We start from the raw sequence: 17,178 nt of genomic DNA, 5'->3' as shown, positions 1-17,178 counted from the left end.
TTCATATTAAATTGGATAAATAAATGGTAAATAGCCTCATAGCAGTTGAGTCAGGTTTTTCCATTAAGCTTGGAGAAAAATGTAGTCTTTTTAAAGCTCTTTGGATTTTAGAATTTTGGATAAGGAATTGTGAAACCTGTATTATACAGTTCATAAAAGTGAATGAGCTAGAGTTATGTATATCAGTGTGGATAAATCTCAAACACGTTTTTAAAAAATTGAAGTATTGGGCTTCCCTGGTGGCGCAGTGGTTGAGAATCTGCCTGCCAGTGCAGGACACATGGGTTTGAGCCCTGGTCTGGGAAGATCCCACATGCCGCGAAGCAACTAGGCCCATGAGCCACAATTGCTGAGCCTGCGCGTCTGGAGCCTGTGCTCCGCAACGAGAGGCCGCGATAGTGAGAGGCCCGCGCACCGCGATGAAGAGTGGCCCCCGCTTGCTGCAACTAGAGAAAGCCCTCACGCAGAAACGAAGACCCAACACAGCCATAAAAAAAAAAAAAAATTGAAGTATTGTTGACATATTATATTAGTTTCAATATTTTGCTATTGGGATACATTACAAAATGATCAACACACTGGGTCTGGTTAACATCCATCACCACACATAGTTACAAAGAACTTTTTTTTCTTGGGATGAGAACTTTTAAGATCTACTCTCTTAGCAACTTTCAAATATGTAATACAGTGTTATTAACTATAGTCACCATGCTGTACATTATATTCCCAGGACTTATTTATTTTTATAACCGGAAGTTTGTACCTTTTGACTCCCTTTACCCATTTCACCCACTCCCTGTCCTCCACCCCTGGCAACCACCAATCTGTTCTCTACCTGTGAGCTTGTGGTTCCGCGCCCCCCTCCGAAATGGTAAGATTTTATTTTATTTTAGGGCTGAATAATATCCCATTGTGTATATCTATACACATATGTGTATAGATATACACACCACATTTTCTTTATCCATTCATCCATGGATGGACACTTAGGTTGTTTCTATATCTTGGGTATTATAAATAATGCTGCAGTGAACATGGGGGTGCGGATATCTTTTCGAGTTAGTTATTTTTGTTTTCTTTGGATAAAAACTCAGAAGTGGAATTGCTGGATCTAATGGCAGTTCTATTTTTAATTTTTTGAGGAACCTCCATTACTGTTTCGTATAGTGGCTATACCAGTTTACATTCTCAGACACATTATGTTGAGTAACATGAGCAATTTGCAAAGAGAATCAAGAACAGATGACATCACTTCTGTGAATTTTAAATAAGCAACAGTGAGGGGTGGGGGAGAGAGAGAGAGATATCTGAAGCAAATAAGGCAAATTGTTGATGGTGATTTCCATACGTTGTTGTATATTTGAATGAGTCTCTGTAGCCCCGAGCTTCTGCTTTCTTCTCTAACCTTTTTAAGAATGCAGGGTTGCAATTGAATTAGGTGATGGAGCATAATACATGTTGGGACTGGAAGTGTTCTTAAAATCAACTAAATTATCCTTTTTTCTTTTAAGTGAAGTCATTCCTACTTGTTAAGAAATTTTCTTGAATATTGATTTACTTTTCCCTTTTCTGACCTATGTCTGTTACTTTTTTCTCTTTTAATATATCTATTTTTTGTTGGAGTATAGTTTACACACAGCAAAATACATGGATCTTCCGTATCATAGTTCCATGAGTTTTGACAAATGCCAGTAGTCGTATAATGCAGTCTTACGAAGATATAGAACATTTCCATCATCCCATAAGGTTCCCTTGAGCTCCTTCCCAATCAGTATTTTCCCTGCCCCGAACACATAGATAGTGTTCTAATTCCTTTCACTTTAGATTAGTTTTGCCTGCTCTAGAACCTCCTATACATGGAACCATATAGTCTGTACTCTGTTGTGTTTGGCTTCTTTTGCTCAGTGTACTATATATTTTTTTTAAAGTTTATTCGTGTTGTTGCATGTATCCATAGTCATCCTAATATTGAGTAGTTTTCATTGCATGGATATTGCATAATCAATTTATCCATTCTCCTGTTGATGGGGTTGTTTCCAGTTTTGGCTCTTATGAATAAAGCGGTTGTAAACATTTTTATACAGATGTGTTTGTGGCCATGTTTTTATTTCTGTTGCGGAAATATCTAGGAGTGGAATCGCTGGGTCATAGGGTAAGTGCATGTTTAACTTTCCCCAAAAGTATGCAGTCAGCTGAAGTGAAGTGAAAGATTTTGTGGTCACAGACCTAAGTATTCAAATTGAAAATACAACGCGATGAGTAAATATGGATGTAGGAGATGAATGAAAATAATGGTAACACATGTATTTATTGGAGTTTATGTGATAAAATTGGTGAGAGTCGAGAAAACAAATGTATTTTCCTTTTAAATACCCCGTGAAGATCCCATATGGTTTTATTTCTTCTCAACATGCTGTTAAAACATGAAGCAATCTTTTGTATTGTCTGTTTACTACCTAAATTGATTTTCAAAAAAATTTTATTAATTTTTAAAGATTTCTTTTATCTACTTAACATTTTTACAGAAGCATGTGTAAAAGAATCTTTGATATGCCTTATTTGATGGTTGCCATGGAAAAATTAAGGGATTGTATACAAAAAAAATAATATTTATACCTTGGTGTTTTGCTTTTGAAACAATTATGATTTTCTCCATAATAGTTTGACTTTTTATTGTTATTTTATCCCCAGATGCTTCTTTGGTTTTATTTATCAAGATTCTCTTTCTCTCTCTTTTTAATTGCACTTTTTAAAGATTTGTTCCTTGTAGAGAAATGCAGTTAAATTTTATATGTTGATCTTATATGCGCCAGGCTTGCTAAACTCTTTTTTTTTTAATATTTAATTATTTATTTGTTTTATTTTTGGCTGCGTCAGGTCTTAGTTGCTGCACGCGGGATATTCCTTGCGGCATGCAGGATCTTTCGTTGTGGAGCGCGGGCTCCAGAGCGTGTGGGCTCTGGTGGGCTCTGTAGTTGTGGCACGTGAGCTGAGTTGCCCCGTGGCATGTGGGATGCAGAACCCACGTCCTCTGCATTAGAAGGTGGATTCTTAACCACTGGACCACCAGGGAAGTCCCTTGCTGGACTCTTAATTATACAGATATTTTGTCTGTAAGTTCTTCTGAGTTTTCATCCTACAACCTCTGTATAATGACTTTCTTGCTTTCTAATTCTTATACCTTTGGTTTCCTTCTCTTGTCTTAACTGCACTTGGTCTTAGTATCTGTAGAACAAAATACAACAGTGGACTGTTGTAGTCTATCATTTGCCTAGTGTAGATTTGAATTTTTACAAGAAAGCCCATTATTAAAGAGGTAAGTCTTGAAAAAAAATGTGAGTAATTTGGTTGGTTTATTCTGGTTAGCTGATGTTCTTTGTATATGTTCTATGCTATTTTCTCCCCAAGACAGAATTATTTATGTAAATAATTTTGATGGGCTTCATTTCAGTTTAACACAGTTTAGTGATAGTGTGTGTGAAAGCATCTTAAACAATGGCAGTGTACAGGAGTGCTTTTCTGTAAGATTGTAAGGTCATGATCTCTTTGTACTCTCCCTCAATATCAGTCTTCCTTGCCTCTTCTCTTTCTCTGGAGGAAAAGGGGGGGAAAAAAAGGAAAAAGGAATTCTATAGCTTCTGGAAAGCTTTGGGCACACAGTGACTTCAGTGTTGACATAGCTCTGTGGGACACAGACATTAGCCCGTTAGCTTTATGCCAGCAGGGACCCCCCCCCCGCCCCGCCACCTCACAGTCAAGCTGCTGCCTCCGGTGTGTGTTTATTCAGCTGAATGCACTCCCAGTTGTAGCATTGCCAGGGTTAGCTCTTAACATGTTCACAGCTGATAGGTATCGCTTAACTCTTCTTTCTTTACCCTTCTTTCTTCACCCTTCTTCTTGATTTATATACTAGTATTTCAGGGACTAAATCTGGGAATTTTGTTAACCTCATTGACGTCTGTTGCAGGTGCTTGAAACTTTTGGGTTGTAGAGCATGAAGAAAGAAGTGAGGTTGATACTTAAAATGCTGCTAGACTGAACAGTACCTTTATGGTCCCTTGTATTTAATTCTGCCTTTGCTTTGTTAGTACTGAGCATTCTCAAGTTAAACACTATGGAAATGGTTACTATAGGATCCCTCTGCTGGTTGATTTTACTTTTAAGGGTAAAAAAAATTTTTATTTTGATGTTATTTTTTAATGGAATGACGTCTTCAATCCTGACATTGCTTAGGATGATATTTTTACTACTGTAATATCTGGTTTGGGATATTATCTTTTCTTCTTTCTGTACTTTTCTTCCTCCACCCATTCCTTCCTCTCTGTTTCTGCCTTTTGCTCAGTTTGAGAGTCAGACAGGCTTTCTAGAGGAGGTAATGCCTGATCTAAGGATGAAAGGACAGGTAGGATTTAGCTGGGAGTGAAAGTGAGGGAACGGGTAGAGGATATTCTTTATTTATTTATATTTTTATTTATTTATTTATTTATTTATTTATCATCTTTATTGGAGTGTAATTGCTTTACAATGGTGTGTTAGTTTCTGCTTTATAACAGAGTGAATCAGTTATACATATACCTATACTCTTTAAGTAGAGGCTAAAGGGTAAGTAAATGGTATGGGAGTTTGGGTAACTGAAAGCTATTTGGAATTTCTAGAACTTGTACTAAAATCAGTTTATTGTCACTTGAGTTGTTGTCTTGATGAGCACACAATAATAGAATGTATTATGACCTCGGGACTTCCCCATTTTGATAGTATTTTTGTTTATTCTTTAATTTCTCTTCTGGGTTATGCTGGCATAAAGGCAGATGTTCTTTTTTCTCTCCTGGATTCAGTAGCAGAGAGTAGCTGCTAGGAATCTGGAATAATTGCTTGTTCATTTTCTTGACTCTGACATCTGTTTTAGAGGAGAATAAGCTCAAAGTAGCATTCATTTAAACAATTTAATCTATCCATTTGAATTCTGGTGTGGTTGTTTCTTGCACTGTAGTATGTCTCTTGCTGGTGTTTATTTAGATCAGTCTGAGAACTTGGTTTTGGTTTAATATTTGAGAGTTTACAGTGCGCTTTGCTGCACAGAAAATAAATCCTTGTCAGCAACTGAAAGAATCAACGGAAAGAATACTAGACTAATGATCAGACGAAATGAACTACCTTAGAGGCTCTTCCTTTGTCTCAGTCTTGGAGATTCAGACTCATTAAAAAACTTTGAGTTTCTTCTAAAATGATAGAAATTAGAATACTTTCTTTTCATATTAAAGATTCATGAATCCAAATCATAGTGATCTTATAGAATCTGAACTTCATTTGAGTATGTTGCATATATAATAAGTGCTTTTATGTGTCCCATTTCTCGTTCTTGAATATTCTTAATTTAAAATTTATAATAAGGTATAGTGCTGGTTTGTGAGTGTGTATATATAGCTATTAAGTTTTACCACTTTGTAAGCTCTGTTTTTGGATAAGAACTCTATCCTACACTTTTGGTGTATGTTGTATAGTATTAAAAGTATAAAAGATTCTTGTTGACAGTTAATTATTTGAAAATGCTTCTCTTCACTTCAGATCAAACGCAAATAAATCCAGAGTGTATAATTAACATTTTTTTAAAATTAGGATTGCATTTAGTATTTTGGCCAGTTTGTATTTGAGATAGAATTTTTTGTGTGTTAGCTGGTAAGGAACTAATTGTTACAGAATAAGAGTAATTCTCTCTGTTATAGGGGAAAGATATAATTTTCCAGGGACTTGATTTGCATCTACTATCCAGTAGCCATTTACTTTCAAAATAATGCGTGAAAATTTGTTTTTGTCAATCTTTCATCAAAAATTTATTGAACACTTACTATACCAAACACTGTGCCGTGCCCTAGAGTAACAAGATGAAAGTCCCAAGTTCTAGAAAGTTTTTCTTGAAGACAGATACAAAGAAAGAAATTGCAGATTGGGCTGGTAAGTGCTCTTCTTAGGGACACATACGGTACAGCACAGATCAGAACATCACAGAGCCTGAGGATCGACTTGGGTGATGTTAGTAAGAATTATTATAAACTCTTTTGCATCTTGCATTGATAAAGTTTCCTGAATGTATGTATTTACATGTTTCAGAAAAAAAATCGTTCTTAATTTAACATAATAGGATGCAGTACTGGTATTTTTTCTAATGGTTATCTTGACAAATAGTGCATTGAACTCTCTGGGATACAGTATAATGTTTGTGATGATGACCATTTTCATGTATCCATAATATTCTTTTTCTGTAACTAAAAATAGCTCTAGACTCCTTGGTTCTGTCATTTTAGAAATCAGGATAAACTGGATCAAAGCGTTCTCTTGTTCAGAGAAATTAATGGAAGTTTTGCCTCAGAAGAGCTTCTGATATTTGTCTAAAATATATGAAGCATTGTTGTGATGTTTTGTTGTTTTTGAGATGTATTTTTCTAAAAAATGATCATAAACCCTATCAGAGATTTAAGAATTTTCATTACTGTTGTTCACAACATCCTACCATTTCATTGAGATACAGCTTGGTGTAATTTTAGTACAATCCTTGGACTAAATTTGAAGCAGTTATTTTTCCAGTCTTCCAGCTCAAGCTGAGTGTTAGAGTGAGCAGAAGTAGACTAGTGAGTGTTGGTGTACAATTTGGAATGTGAAAAGTGTGAGATCATTTTGGAGAGTGTCATAAGCAGAATTGCCAAATAGAAATTTTCCTAATATCTGACAACTGAGATTGTCCTGCTAAATTCAGCATGTGTTTTTGGTCGGTCATGGTAAATGTCTGTGATATGTGCAGATATGCTCACTTTATCTTCAGTATGAATGTGCTAGAGAAAGAGCAGCCTGGCTTATTGCCTGCTGCTTCTTTCTTCTCCCAGGGGAGTTGGCAGGAATTTTAATAAAGTGAATCTAGCTTGACTGTAGCCTAAAGAAGGGGTGCCGATTCCCATTTCAATGGAGAAAATTGCTGTGTAGCCTTCTCGGCTACCAGTCAGAGCATCATTTTAATTCTGTATTCTAGTAAAATGGGTGCAAGCAGAGCTGAAGAAGCAGAGCTGAAGAAGCAGGGCACATTAGTCGTTGTATTTTCTTTCTTCACCAAAACAGTGCTTGCCATGCTAGTATAATCACAAGTGCTAAAGTGTACGTGAGACTGTTAGCTGTCATCAACATCTGTTTCTCCTGATTTGAATGAATTTGGTGATGAGTGTCCAGAAAAGGAGGGACAGTTGTACCTAGAAATCAGTTTCATTGTTGAATTTAACTTCTGATATTTCCCTGTGGGATAAACTTGCTCAGAATTTATTTGGATTTTTTGACTTCCAAAGGTAAAGAATGAAACTGGAGGTTGATTCTAGGCTTCAGAGAATTAGCAATTTGACACATCTTTTTATTAAGGATTTTGAACTCCAACAGCTGTTGAGAATCTTTACAGCATGATGCGGGTAGTTAAATTTATTTAAAGAATCATATTCATGAATTCAAATACCTGATAATTTTATTGTAAATTTATTTTTCGTAAGAAAAAGCCAGTGCTTTTCGAGAGTTTGAAGACTGCCATAATTGAAAGTTCACTACTTGCTAAGCATAATACCAAAACCAGAAACTGTAAAAGAAGAGGTTCTTATCTTTGCACTAAAAAAATTCTGTATTTAAGTTGCCATAAACTATGTTAAAAGAAAAATGACAGATTTGGAAATATATTTGTAACATGCACAGCAGGCAAAAGGTTGTTTTCCAAATATAAAAAGATCTTAAAGTGGATTAGGAGAAAGGTTAAATGTCCCCAAAACAAAATGAGCAAAGAACAAGAACAGATGAGTCACAAAGGAAGGAATACAAAGCGCCTGTAGATATGTGAATAGATATTCAGTCTTACTGGTAATCAAAGGAAAGCCCAAAAAAGAAAGAGAAGAAAGAAAATACCCTGTTGTCAAAGGTATAGGAAAGTGCTCAGACATCGTTTGGTGGAAGTTTAAATCTGTACAGACCCTTTTAGAGATAATTTGTTGTGTGTATTAAAATCATAACTGCATACCCTCTGATCCAGGAATTCCACCTTTCAGAATTTATCTCCAGGAAAAATTTGGATAAATGTGCAGAGATACACATGTGAAGGTGCCTGTTATAATAGTGGAAAATGAGAACCAAAGTAAATATTTATCAATAGTTATAAGTAAATTATTTAATATCAACACGTTGGAATTCTATGGCAGGCATATTTTTTCCCCAGTGTTTAAAATCGTTGTAAAATACAGCTTACATTCACCATGTTAAATTTACCATCTTAAGCAGTTTTCAGGTGTACAGTTCATAAGGTACATTCATACTGTTGTGCAGCCATCACCACCATCCATCTCCACAACTCTTCATCCTGTAAAACTGAATCTCTGCACCCATCAAACAGTCACTCCCTGTCTCCCGTCTCCCGTCTCCCCAGCCCCTGGCAACCACTCTTGTGCTTCCTGTCTCTGTGAGGTGGACTGCTCTAGGGACCTCATGTAAGTGGACTCGTGTAATATTTGTCTTTTGTGACGGGCTTATTTCATTTGGCATAGTGTCCATCCATGTGGCAGCGTGTGTCAGCATTTCCTTCCTTTTTGAGGCTGAAAAATATCATTAGGCATTTTTTTTAATTTAATTTTTGGGTGGGTAGTACATACATTTAGTTCAAATTCAAGAGGAAGGTTAGGAGGAGAGAAAGATGGGAAGTGGCTGGGAAGTGACTGCAGATGTATATGGGTTTTCTCTTAAGGGGTGATGGAAGTGTTCTAGAATTAGATAGTAGTGATCAATGTATAACTTTTAATATGCTGAAAACTGCTGACTTACACACTTTAAACCGGTGAACTTTATGGTATGTGTGAATTATGTCTCAATAAAGCTATTATTAAAAAATTTTCAATGTCAGTTACACTTCAGTTAAAAAAATTTTTATGCGGAATAGAATAAAGTTTTCTTACATGTTGTCCCCCAGTGATTCCAGTTCGTTCCTCCCTTCTTCCCTTCTTGCCTTCCTCCGTTCCCCCAAATAACCATTAATTATTTCTTGTGTAACATTACAGAAGTATTTTTATTTCTTATGATATTTTTTATTTATAGTAAATAGTAAATATTTATTGTTCCCTCCCTTTTAACCAAAGTGGTAGCGAATTGAACACAGCCAAGCAGGCATCTCTGAAGTCTTTTCTCTTATTTTTAAAGGTAAAAATGCCCCTTTTTATTGATTACTTGCTTACTGTAGGGGATTTAGATAGTACAAAAAAGTATGAAGAAAAATGTAAAATCTACCCATACCCAGACACTGGTAATTGTTTGCATCCTTTTAGACTTTTCTCTGCATGTTCATACTTTTTAAAAATTAGAATCGCGATCATCCTATACTTGCTGTTATATATCTGCTTTTTTACTCTTAATATGTTGTAACTGTAGTTTTTATCAGTAAATATAAATCTACATTTTAAAAAATTGATGCATAGTATTAAACTGGGTGGACAGTTCTCATTTACTTAACTCATCACCTATTAATATCCATTTAGGTTGTTTCTAATTTTGTCGCTGGTGTAAACAACAGTGAGCGTCTTTGTACACTTGCCAGATCGTTTCCTTGAGATATTTACTGCTGTTTTGCAGTTTGCCAAAGATTTTAAACAATGTCTGTTTTAACATATATGCCACAAAGATTTCAATGATATTATTAGCTCTGTGAAAAGATGGTGCAGGCATTTATAGCCTCACTTTAAATATGAGGACTCTGAAACCCAGAAAGATGGCAATGTGTTCCAAATTAGGTTGCTCTTTAGTGTGAGAGCTGGAACTAAAACTCCTGTCTTCTGATTGTGGGTTAGTTTCCTTCCACTGTGGCACACTGCCAGACCTTGAATACCTTGAATACAAAGGGTGATTTTCTATTGTTGCTTCTTCATTTCTAAAAACATGATTCTTGATGTAACTTCCTTTTAGGTTCTTTGTATAATGTTCTAGAATTTATCCATTCAGATTAAAGATTCATATACCTTCGTTAGGGATACAGGCTAAAGATATACTCTCTGGAACATTTTACTAGCTTATCTGCTAGACTAACATTTTCATGTAATTACTCAAATTACTCACTTATATTGTTATCTTCTTCTGTATAAATAGCACACACAGCCTCAGTTTTTTGTGTTTTGTTTTTTGTTTTTAAAGCTTCAAGTTATCTAATTACCTTTGGGTACTAGCTTCAGTGGGCTGCGAGAATTGCTTTAATTCGAATGCCAGCTCTATTACTTACTGTGTGATCTTGGGGTGAGTTATTTAAGTCTCTGTATGCCTGGTGTCATCATCAATAAAATTCAAACAGTAGTGCATGTGTTATAGTGAGGATTAAATGAATTAACACATAAGGAGTGCTAAGCACATTCTGGCATGCACTCATATGTTTATTATTTAATGTGCTAACTTAATTGTAAAGCACTTAAAAGTCATTTTGTATTTTGCCATCCTTTGTGTTTTTTGGTGAAATTTTTTGTATGATGTGTCCGTATTCCTATAGGTTTCCCCTGCCTTTCCCCACTCCTCACCTTCAGTTCCGTGTAATATCTTCTGTTAATCTTGAACAGTGTCTTTATTTAGTCAAGCAAGGTGAAAGTGAGGAGCTGCCAGACTTACCTTGTTTCCTGTTGGTAATAAACACAAATTAAATTACTGACATTTTACAGATTATCTCAATCAGTTTTAAAGACAGTGTAAAACAGAATAATGTGAATCCTCATTTGCTAAATGCAGGGTTCTGAGAGCTGTGGTAGCTGCTTTCTCATTCCCCGTAGTCTGCTTTGTTTCTGCTACTTGAGGAGGAAAGCTCATTTGGGTTTTATTTTTTGTCTTTATACCAGCACATGCAAATGACAGTCCAGGCTCTCCAGGATGAATTGCGGATCCAGAGGGACCTGAACCAGCTGTTTCAACAGGATAGTAACAGTAGGACTGGTGAGCCTTGCGTGGCAGAGCTGACGGAGGAGAACTTTCAGAGGCTGCACACTGAGCATGAGCGGCAGGCCAAGGAGCTGTTCCTCCTTCGAAAGACTCTGGAGGAGATGGAGCTGCGGATTGAGACTCAGAAGCAAACCCTGAACGCTCGGGACGAATCCATCAAGAAGCTTCTGGAGATGTTGCAGAGCAAGGGGCTTTCTGCTAAGGCTACTGAGGAGGACCATGAGAGAACAAGGAGACTGGCAGAGGCAGCGATGCATGTCCACCACCTCGAAAGCCTTTTGGAGCAGAAGGAAAAAGAGAACGCTCTGTTGAGAGAGGTGAGTGGCCACTTTCTCAGTTGTTATGACTGTCTTTTTTTCCTGATTAGTCAGCATTTTGACCTAGATAAATTTATATGCTCTCCTGAGCTAGTGCAAGGGAATTTCTTCTTTCTTACCTAAGTTCTGCACTGATTTCTGTTCTGATTTGCTGTCTTGTATGAGATGACATTGGCTGGCATGTATACTGGTTTAATACCTTTCTGGGGTTTTTTTTCCCCCTCCTGATTTCTGTAGACTCATTTTGTTGCTAGAGGGGCACAGAATTTTCTTGATTTGTTCCTCATCTATTGATTTGTTCATAGAGACACACACAACAAAACCAGAATTAAAGTAGCTAACTACTGCTCAATTTTAAAATATTAATAATTGAAAGTAAGCGATTCCCTCAGTTTCGGTGTGCTTATGAAGTCCTAGGCAGCACTAATGGATGTTTGCCCTGTGGTTTCCATGGAAACTGTTGCCTTGCTGTAAAAGATAGGTGATAAAAATTATTTGCTGCCCTGGAGGCACAGCTAGAGGGAATGATACAGAGGTATGCTGTCACTTATTTTTAGAGAGGAAACTCAGACTTTAGCTGACCACTGTGTCTACTGATAATTTTTCACTTTTCTATGTAATGCTTCATTTTAAGAAAGCTTAAGTGAAGAATTCATCTTACATTGAATTAAAAAAAAATGACAGCTCTACTTCTCTATATGAGGTCAGAGTCTTCAGATAATTTTCACATTTGGATAGGGGGAAAAAAAATCTCAGAACTATTTTAGTGCCAGTCTGAATAATCCCTTTTTAAATGAAGGGTGAGGAAGGCGGTTAAAAGCAGCAAAACAGCGACTTCCCCTGATGATGGCGACGGTCTGTATCTGCTCTCTGCAATATGGTAGCCACTGGCTGCGTGTGACTGTTGAGCAGTTGAAATGTGGTTAGTGTGACTGAGGAACTGAAATTTAAATTTTATTTAAATATAACTAATTTAAAATTAAATTTAATTAATCAAATTTAAATTTAAGTATCTCTGTGTAGGTAGTGGCTACTGTATTAGGTAGTGCAGCGATGCATAATGCATGATGCGGGTAATGTTACCCGCTTTTCTTAATAATTTGTCTTGAACATCTTTCTTTGTCAGTACATGTAGAGTTTTGTAATTTCAGTTGAATTTATAATGTTCTGTTGCATTTGTTTATATTTCTTACTGTTGAAAATTTAGACTACTGTTAATTTTTCATTATTATAAAACTGTGCTGCACTGAATATCCCTAACCATATATCCCTGTACATTAATTTTTTTCTTTAGCATAAATTTCCGGAAATGAATTTGCTCAGGGTGTGTACGTTTTCAAAACTCTGAATATCAGTCTTGTCTCCCAGAGTGATTGGACCAGTTTATCCTCCCAGAAGCATATACTGTATTTTTACGGTTAATCTGCAGCTATGTGCATTACAGTCTTCAAATTACTGGACTGTATTGTTTTAGAAAATTTTCTATCAACTACTGTGTTGTAGGCACCATCCTGAGTTTCTTTCATTTTACTTTCAAGAGTTTATATTTTAATGAGGTAACCTGGAGCCTGGCCATAGAACATTGTAAGAGAAGGTGTAATCATCTCAGATAGCATGCAGCATGAAAACCCTACCAGCATCGTGATGAACTTTGAATGTTACGTTTTTACTCCTTCTGTTCTGAATATTTCAACCTGTGCCCATTTATTTTTGAGTTTTGGAGTTAATAAATAGTGAATAGTTAAGGATTATGGAAAGCCACAGTGTTATTCTGGCAGAGAACAACCAGCAATATGGTGAATTTGAACAAGTAGTAGGAAAAAACATGAATTTAAGACTAATTTTGAAGTAACAAGCTCTACAAATATTAAGTCCCACTTCTGAACATAATGTGGAAAGAAATATAGGCCTTGTTAGTTGTATCAATACACAATTCCAGTTGCCATTAGTAATGCAGCGTCATCTTACAGGAAACACAGTCCTATGGATTAAAATTATTTAAGAGCAAGTAGAAGTGATTGCTTCATGAACACATGTTTAGACTGCTGGTTCTCCTTTCTTTTTCTCCTACTTGCCTTCAAGACTTAGCTCAAATTTCAGTTCTTCTGTGAAGTCTTCCTTGTGCAGCTCTATACATATATGTAGATGAGCCAGTAATATTATAGTATACTTCCATGTGTGTTTCTTCATTGTTCACTTAATTTTTTGCACCAAGGATGTGTATATATATATATATATATATATATATATATATATATACATGAAATTTTATCTTGTCAGTGTCTTAACAAATGCACAGTGGGTACTCAAGAAATGTTGGTTGAATAAGTTGAAATGTAGGGAAAGAAGTTTAAGCCTGGAGCTTACAGAAAGAAGGATAGCTTTTCCAATTCTTCTTTCTCCAGTGTGACCACTGGATACTAAAACCTAACGAAGGTTAGAAAACAAACTAAAACCCCAAACCAGTTTTGCTTATGAGTTTAGGTATAGAAGTTGTAAATAAGATATTGGCAAATAAAATCAGCATTATGATAAAAGGATAATATTCTGACCAAAAGGAGTTTATTCTAGGAATCCAGAATGGCTCAATATGTCATTCACAGTTATAATTTGTAATAGGTGAAAGGAAAAGATAACCTCGTAGTGTTTGATAGCTATCTCAAAGACGTTAGATAAAATGTTAGACACTTTGAAAACTAAACCAAATGAACTAAAAATAAGAATGGAATGATACCTTTATAGCATGATTTAAATAAAACAACTCAGTAAATATGTATTATAAACATATTTTAAACTAGTAGCCAGAATTGCGCTTACTCTGACGTATACTAAGACGCATCCATTAAAGTTAGGGAGAGGCAAAGATACTGTTCATCAGTATTTACATTATTCTGGAAGTGTTAGGCAGTGCTGTTAGATAAGGAAAATGGAATAAATAATGTCAGTAACGGTAATGGAAAGGATAGGGCTAAATTTTCATTACAACGTAGATGGGAACATTAATATAAAGATGCTGCTTTTCCCCCAACTCTGTGAATTTAGTGTAATCCCAATAGGAATATTCTTGACACGTGCCCAAATGATGTTGCAGTTTCTTTGCAAGGAGACCAGTGCGGGAACACTTGTTTAAGCAGCTCATGATATATGTGTTTTAAACCCAGTGATATTAAAATCTGTGGTACTGGCACAGTAATAGATAGCTAGATTGATGAGACAGAATAGAACCAGAAATAATATAGTTTTAAGCATATGACACATGTTTGGGAATAATCGCCATCTATTTGGAAAACAGTACATAGTTACATCAAATTAAGTTCTAGGTGAAATAAAGAGCTACTTGTTAAAAAATAACAACACTAGAAGAGAATGTAAGAAAAAGGTTTTAATACAATCTTGAGACAGGAAAGAATCTTTTATTGCCATAGCAAGAGGCTTAAACAATTAAATTTGTGTATGTTAGAAAATACAGGTAACAGAAGCTAAAATGGTAATTTGGAGTAAAGCTTTGTAACATGTGGCTTGACTGTTTCGTTTCCAGAGTGACAAGGTGCTAGAGGCACTCGGCACAGCCTTTCTTTGCTCATTACTCAACAAACATCCATTGAGCTTCTAGAATGTATGTGACCCTGGGATACACGCTGGGTATACATTTTCCATGTCAGAACACATGGTCTGTGCCCTCCTAGAACTTAAAAATCTGGTGAGAGACAATAAACATAATTATGAGAGGAAATAAATTAGTTGAGTCTAATTATGTTGGGAGAGGGGATAAACAGGGTAAGTAAGCATCTTTGAGGAGGTGCCCTTTAAGGGAGATGTGAAGAAAGTTGAAAGAGTCTTGCTGAGCATTTGGGTAAAATCATTTCATGAAGAAGGTTAACAGTTTCAAAGGCCGGATGAGAAGTTTTCAGGAGACAGCAAGGAGACTAGAGGACAAAAGCATATTGTCTAAGGGGAAAACAGGCATGAGATGAGAGGTTGAAGAGGTAGCCAGGGCCAGAGTCATTCATTGCATTCATCAGATATTTATTGGACACTAACCCATGTGCAGAGCACAAGGAAATATAGTAGCAGTGAACAAAACAAAAATCCATGCCCTCTAGGAGACAAAGCACTTGCCTTCAGGATCCCTGCAGGTAATGCAACAATTTTATTCAAAGTGCAAGAGAAAACTGCACCAATGTTTAACCAAGGGAGTGATCTAGTTTAGCTTTTAAAATCTACTCTGGCTGTGTTGAGAATAAATGGGGGAGGGAGAATTACGAGCGAACAAGGAAGTCTAAGAAAGAACTTAACAACTCTAGGTTGGGTGAGTGGTGACTTGAAATGGCTATTGTGCATTATATCACTAGTGTGTCAAGAAAGGCAGAAAGAATTGAGAGCTGGCAACACTGGGATATCCATAGGTTTTATTATTATTGGATTATTGTCCATCTTTTTAAAAAGCGGGTTTTCATCAGTTCCAAGACTCATAGTTTTCCCCATCTCAACAGTATGAAATTGAGTTAATAAGTCTTATCCTTGATGGCATCTTAAAATCTCTGTCAGCAAGGCCACAGTCCTACGTGATTTGTTTGCCTGTGTACTCACAAACAGTTAACAGCTGCTCATTTTAGTCAATGTTGTGAGTGTTGTTGCTATTTCTCATGTTAACTTTAGCTGTTGTTCAGTATGTCTTCAGTAATATTATGCTGTGAACCAGCATTGAAACAGTTACTGGTATGGAGAAAGTTATAAAACAGTTCAAAATGATATATGATTAAACTTTATGGTTAAATAAGTAAAAAAGGGTCTTGCAATCAGTATAAAATAAAAATTCTGAATGATAGAAGCTTGGGTCATGGTTTATTTGGAGGCATTTCCTTCTTTTCTTTCCAGCACATTAAACAGTGGTTTACCTTACAATCAGTGGCATCTTAGATTTGATGAAATACAGTAACATTAAAATGGCATTCATATCCAGGAACATTTGTGATTAGTTTTCCATTTTGTTTATGAACATGATTCTGGAGATAGCAGGTAAATAATTCCCCCAAATAAAAGCCAAAGAAGAAAAACAAAAATTAAATTAAGCATTGTATTTTCTGTTTGTACTGAAATTACATTGTTACGTGACTTATTGTTAGATTTTGTATTGTTTACTGGAGTGCCTTTCCTTTGATGGATAGAAGCATGAAGACATCTGTTGGACACATACTGAACTACAGTCAAGACGTGGTTAGTGCCTGGGGCCAGGCGTATGGAGTTTTAACAGGCTTTACAGGTGATTCCGTGATACACCAAAGTTTGGTTCTCAGTCTGTTGGCAGAACATACCTGAATTGGCTATGGAATTTTTGGATTGGCTATCCATATGCATACCAAGCATTGTCTATAGGCTGAATAAATATTTCAGTTCTATATGTGCTCCTGTTATTTTGAAATGTAGATCCTATTGTGATGAATAAAATAGTAATTTGTTGGGAATTCCCTGGCGGTCCAGTCGTTAGGATTCCGCGCTTCCACTGCAGGGGCCACGGGTTCGATTCCTGGTCGGGGAACTAAGATCCGCATGATGCACGACATGGCCAAAAAAAAAAAAAAAAAAAACATTACTAATTTGTTTTAAAACATTTAGACGTATGTTAATTTTGGTCTCTATAATATTTTAGTCAACAAACCTTGTTTAGTGCAACTGCTCTCATGTTAAGATTTGCAGCAGTGTTTGAGGTTTAAAAGCCCTACTCTTAATCTACGGATTCAATGCAATCCCTGTCAAACTACCACTGGCATTTTTCACAGAACTAGAACAAAAAATTTCACAATTTGTATGGAAACACAAAAGACCCCGAATAGCCAAAGCAATCTTGAGAATGAAAAATGGAGCTGGAGGAATCAGGCTCCCTGAC

At 36.1% G+C, this 17,178-nt stretch overlaps 1 protein-coding gene across 1 annotated transcript in view; it reads left to right on the top strand.

Annotated features, from left to right (window-relative positions):
• The window catches only part of LOC309658156 (ELKS/Rab6-interacting/CAST family member 1-like), a 182,029-nt gene that overhangs the window by 63,783 nt on the left and 101,068 nt on the right, over positions 1–17,178 (top strand). Inside the window, 1 exon segment of the mRNA XM_082456433.1 lies at positions 10,875–11,291. Within this exon segment, the coding sequence (XP_082312559.1) occupies positions 10,875–11,291 (417 nt within the window).

This window comes from Balaenoptera physalus (genome assembly GCF_965194825.1).
Source record: "Balaenoptera physalus genome assembly, chromosome: 3".
NCBI classification, from domain to species: Eukaryota; Metazoa; Chordata; class Mammalia; order Artiodactyla; family Balaenopteridae; genus Balaenoptera; species Balaenoptera physalus.
The sequence above is the reverse complement of the archived record's forward strand: the minus strand, read 5'-3'. Positions and strand labels throughout refer to the sequence as shown.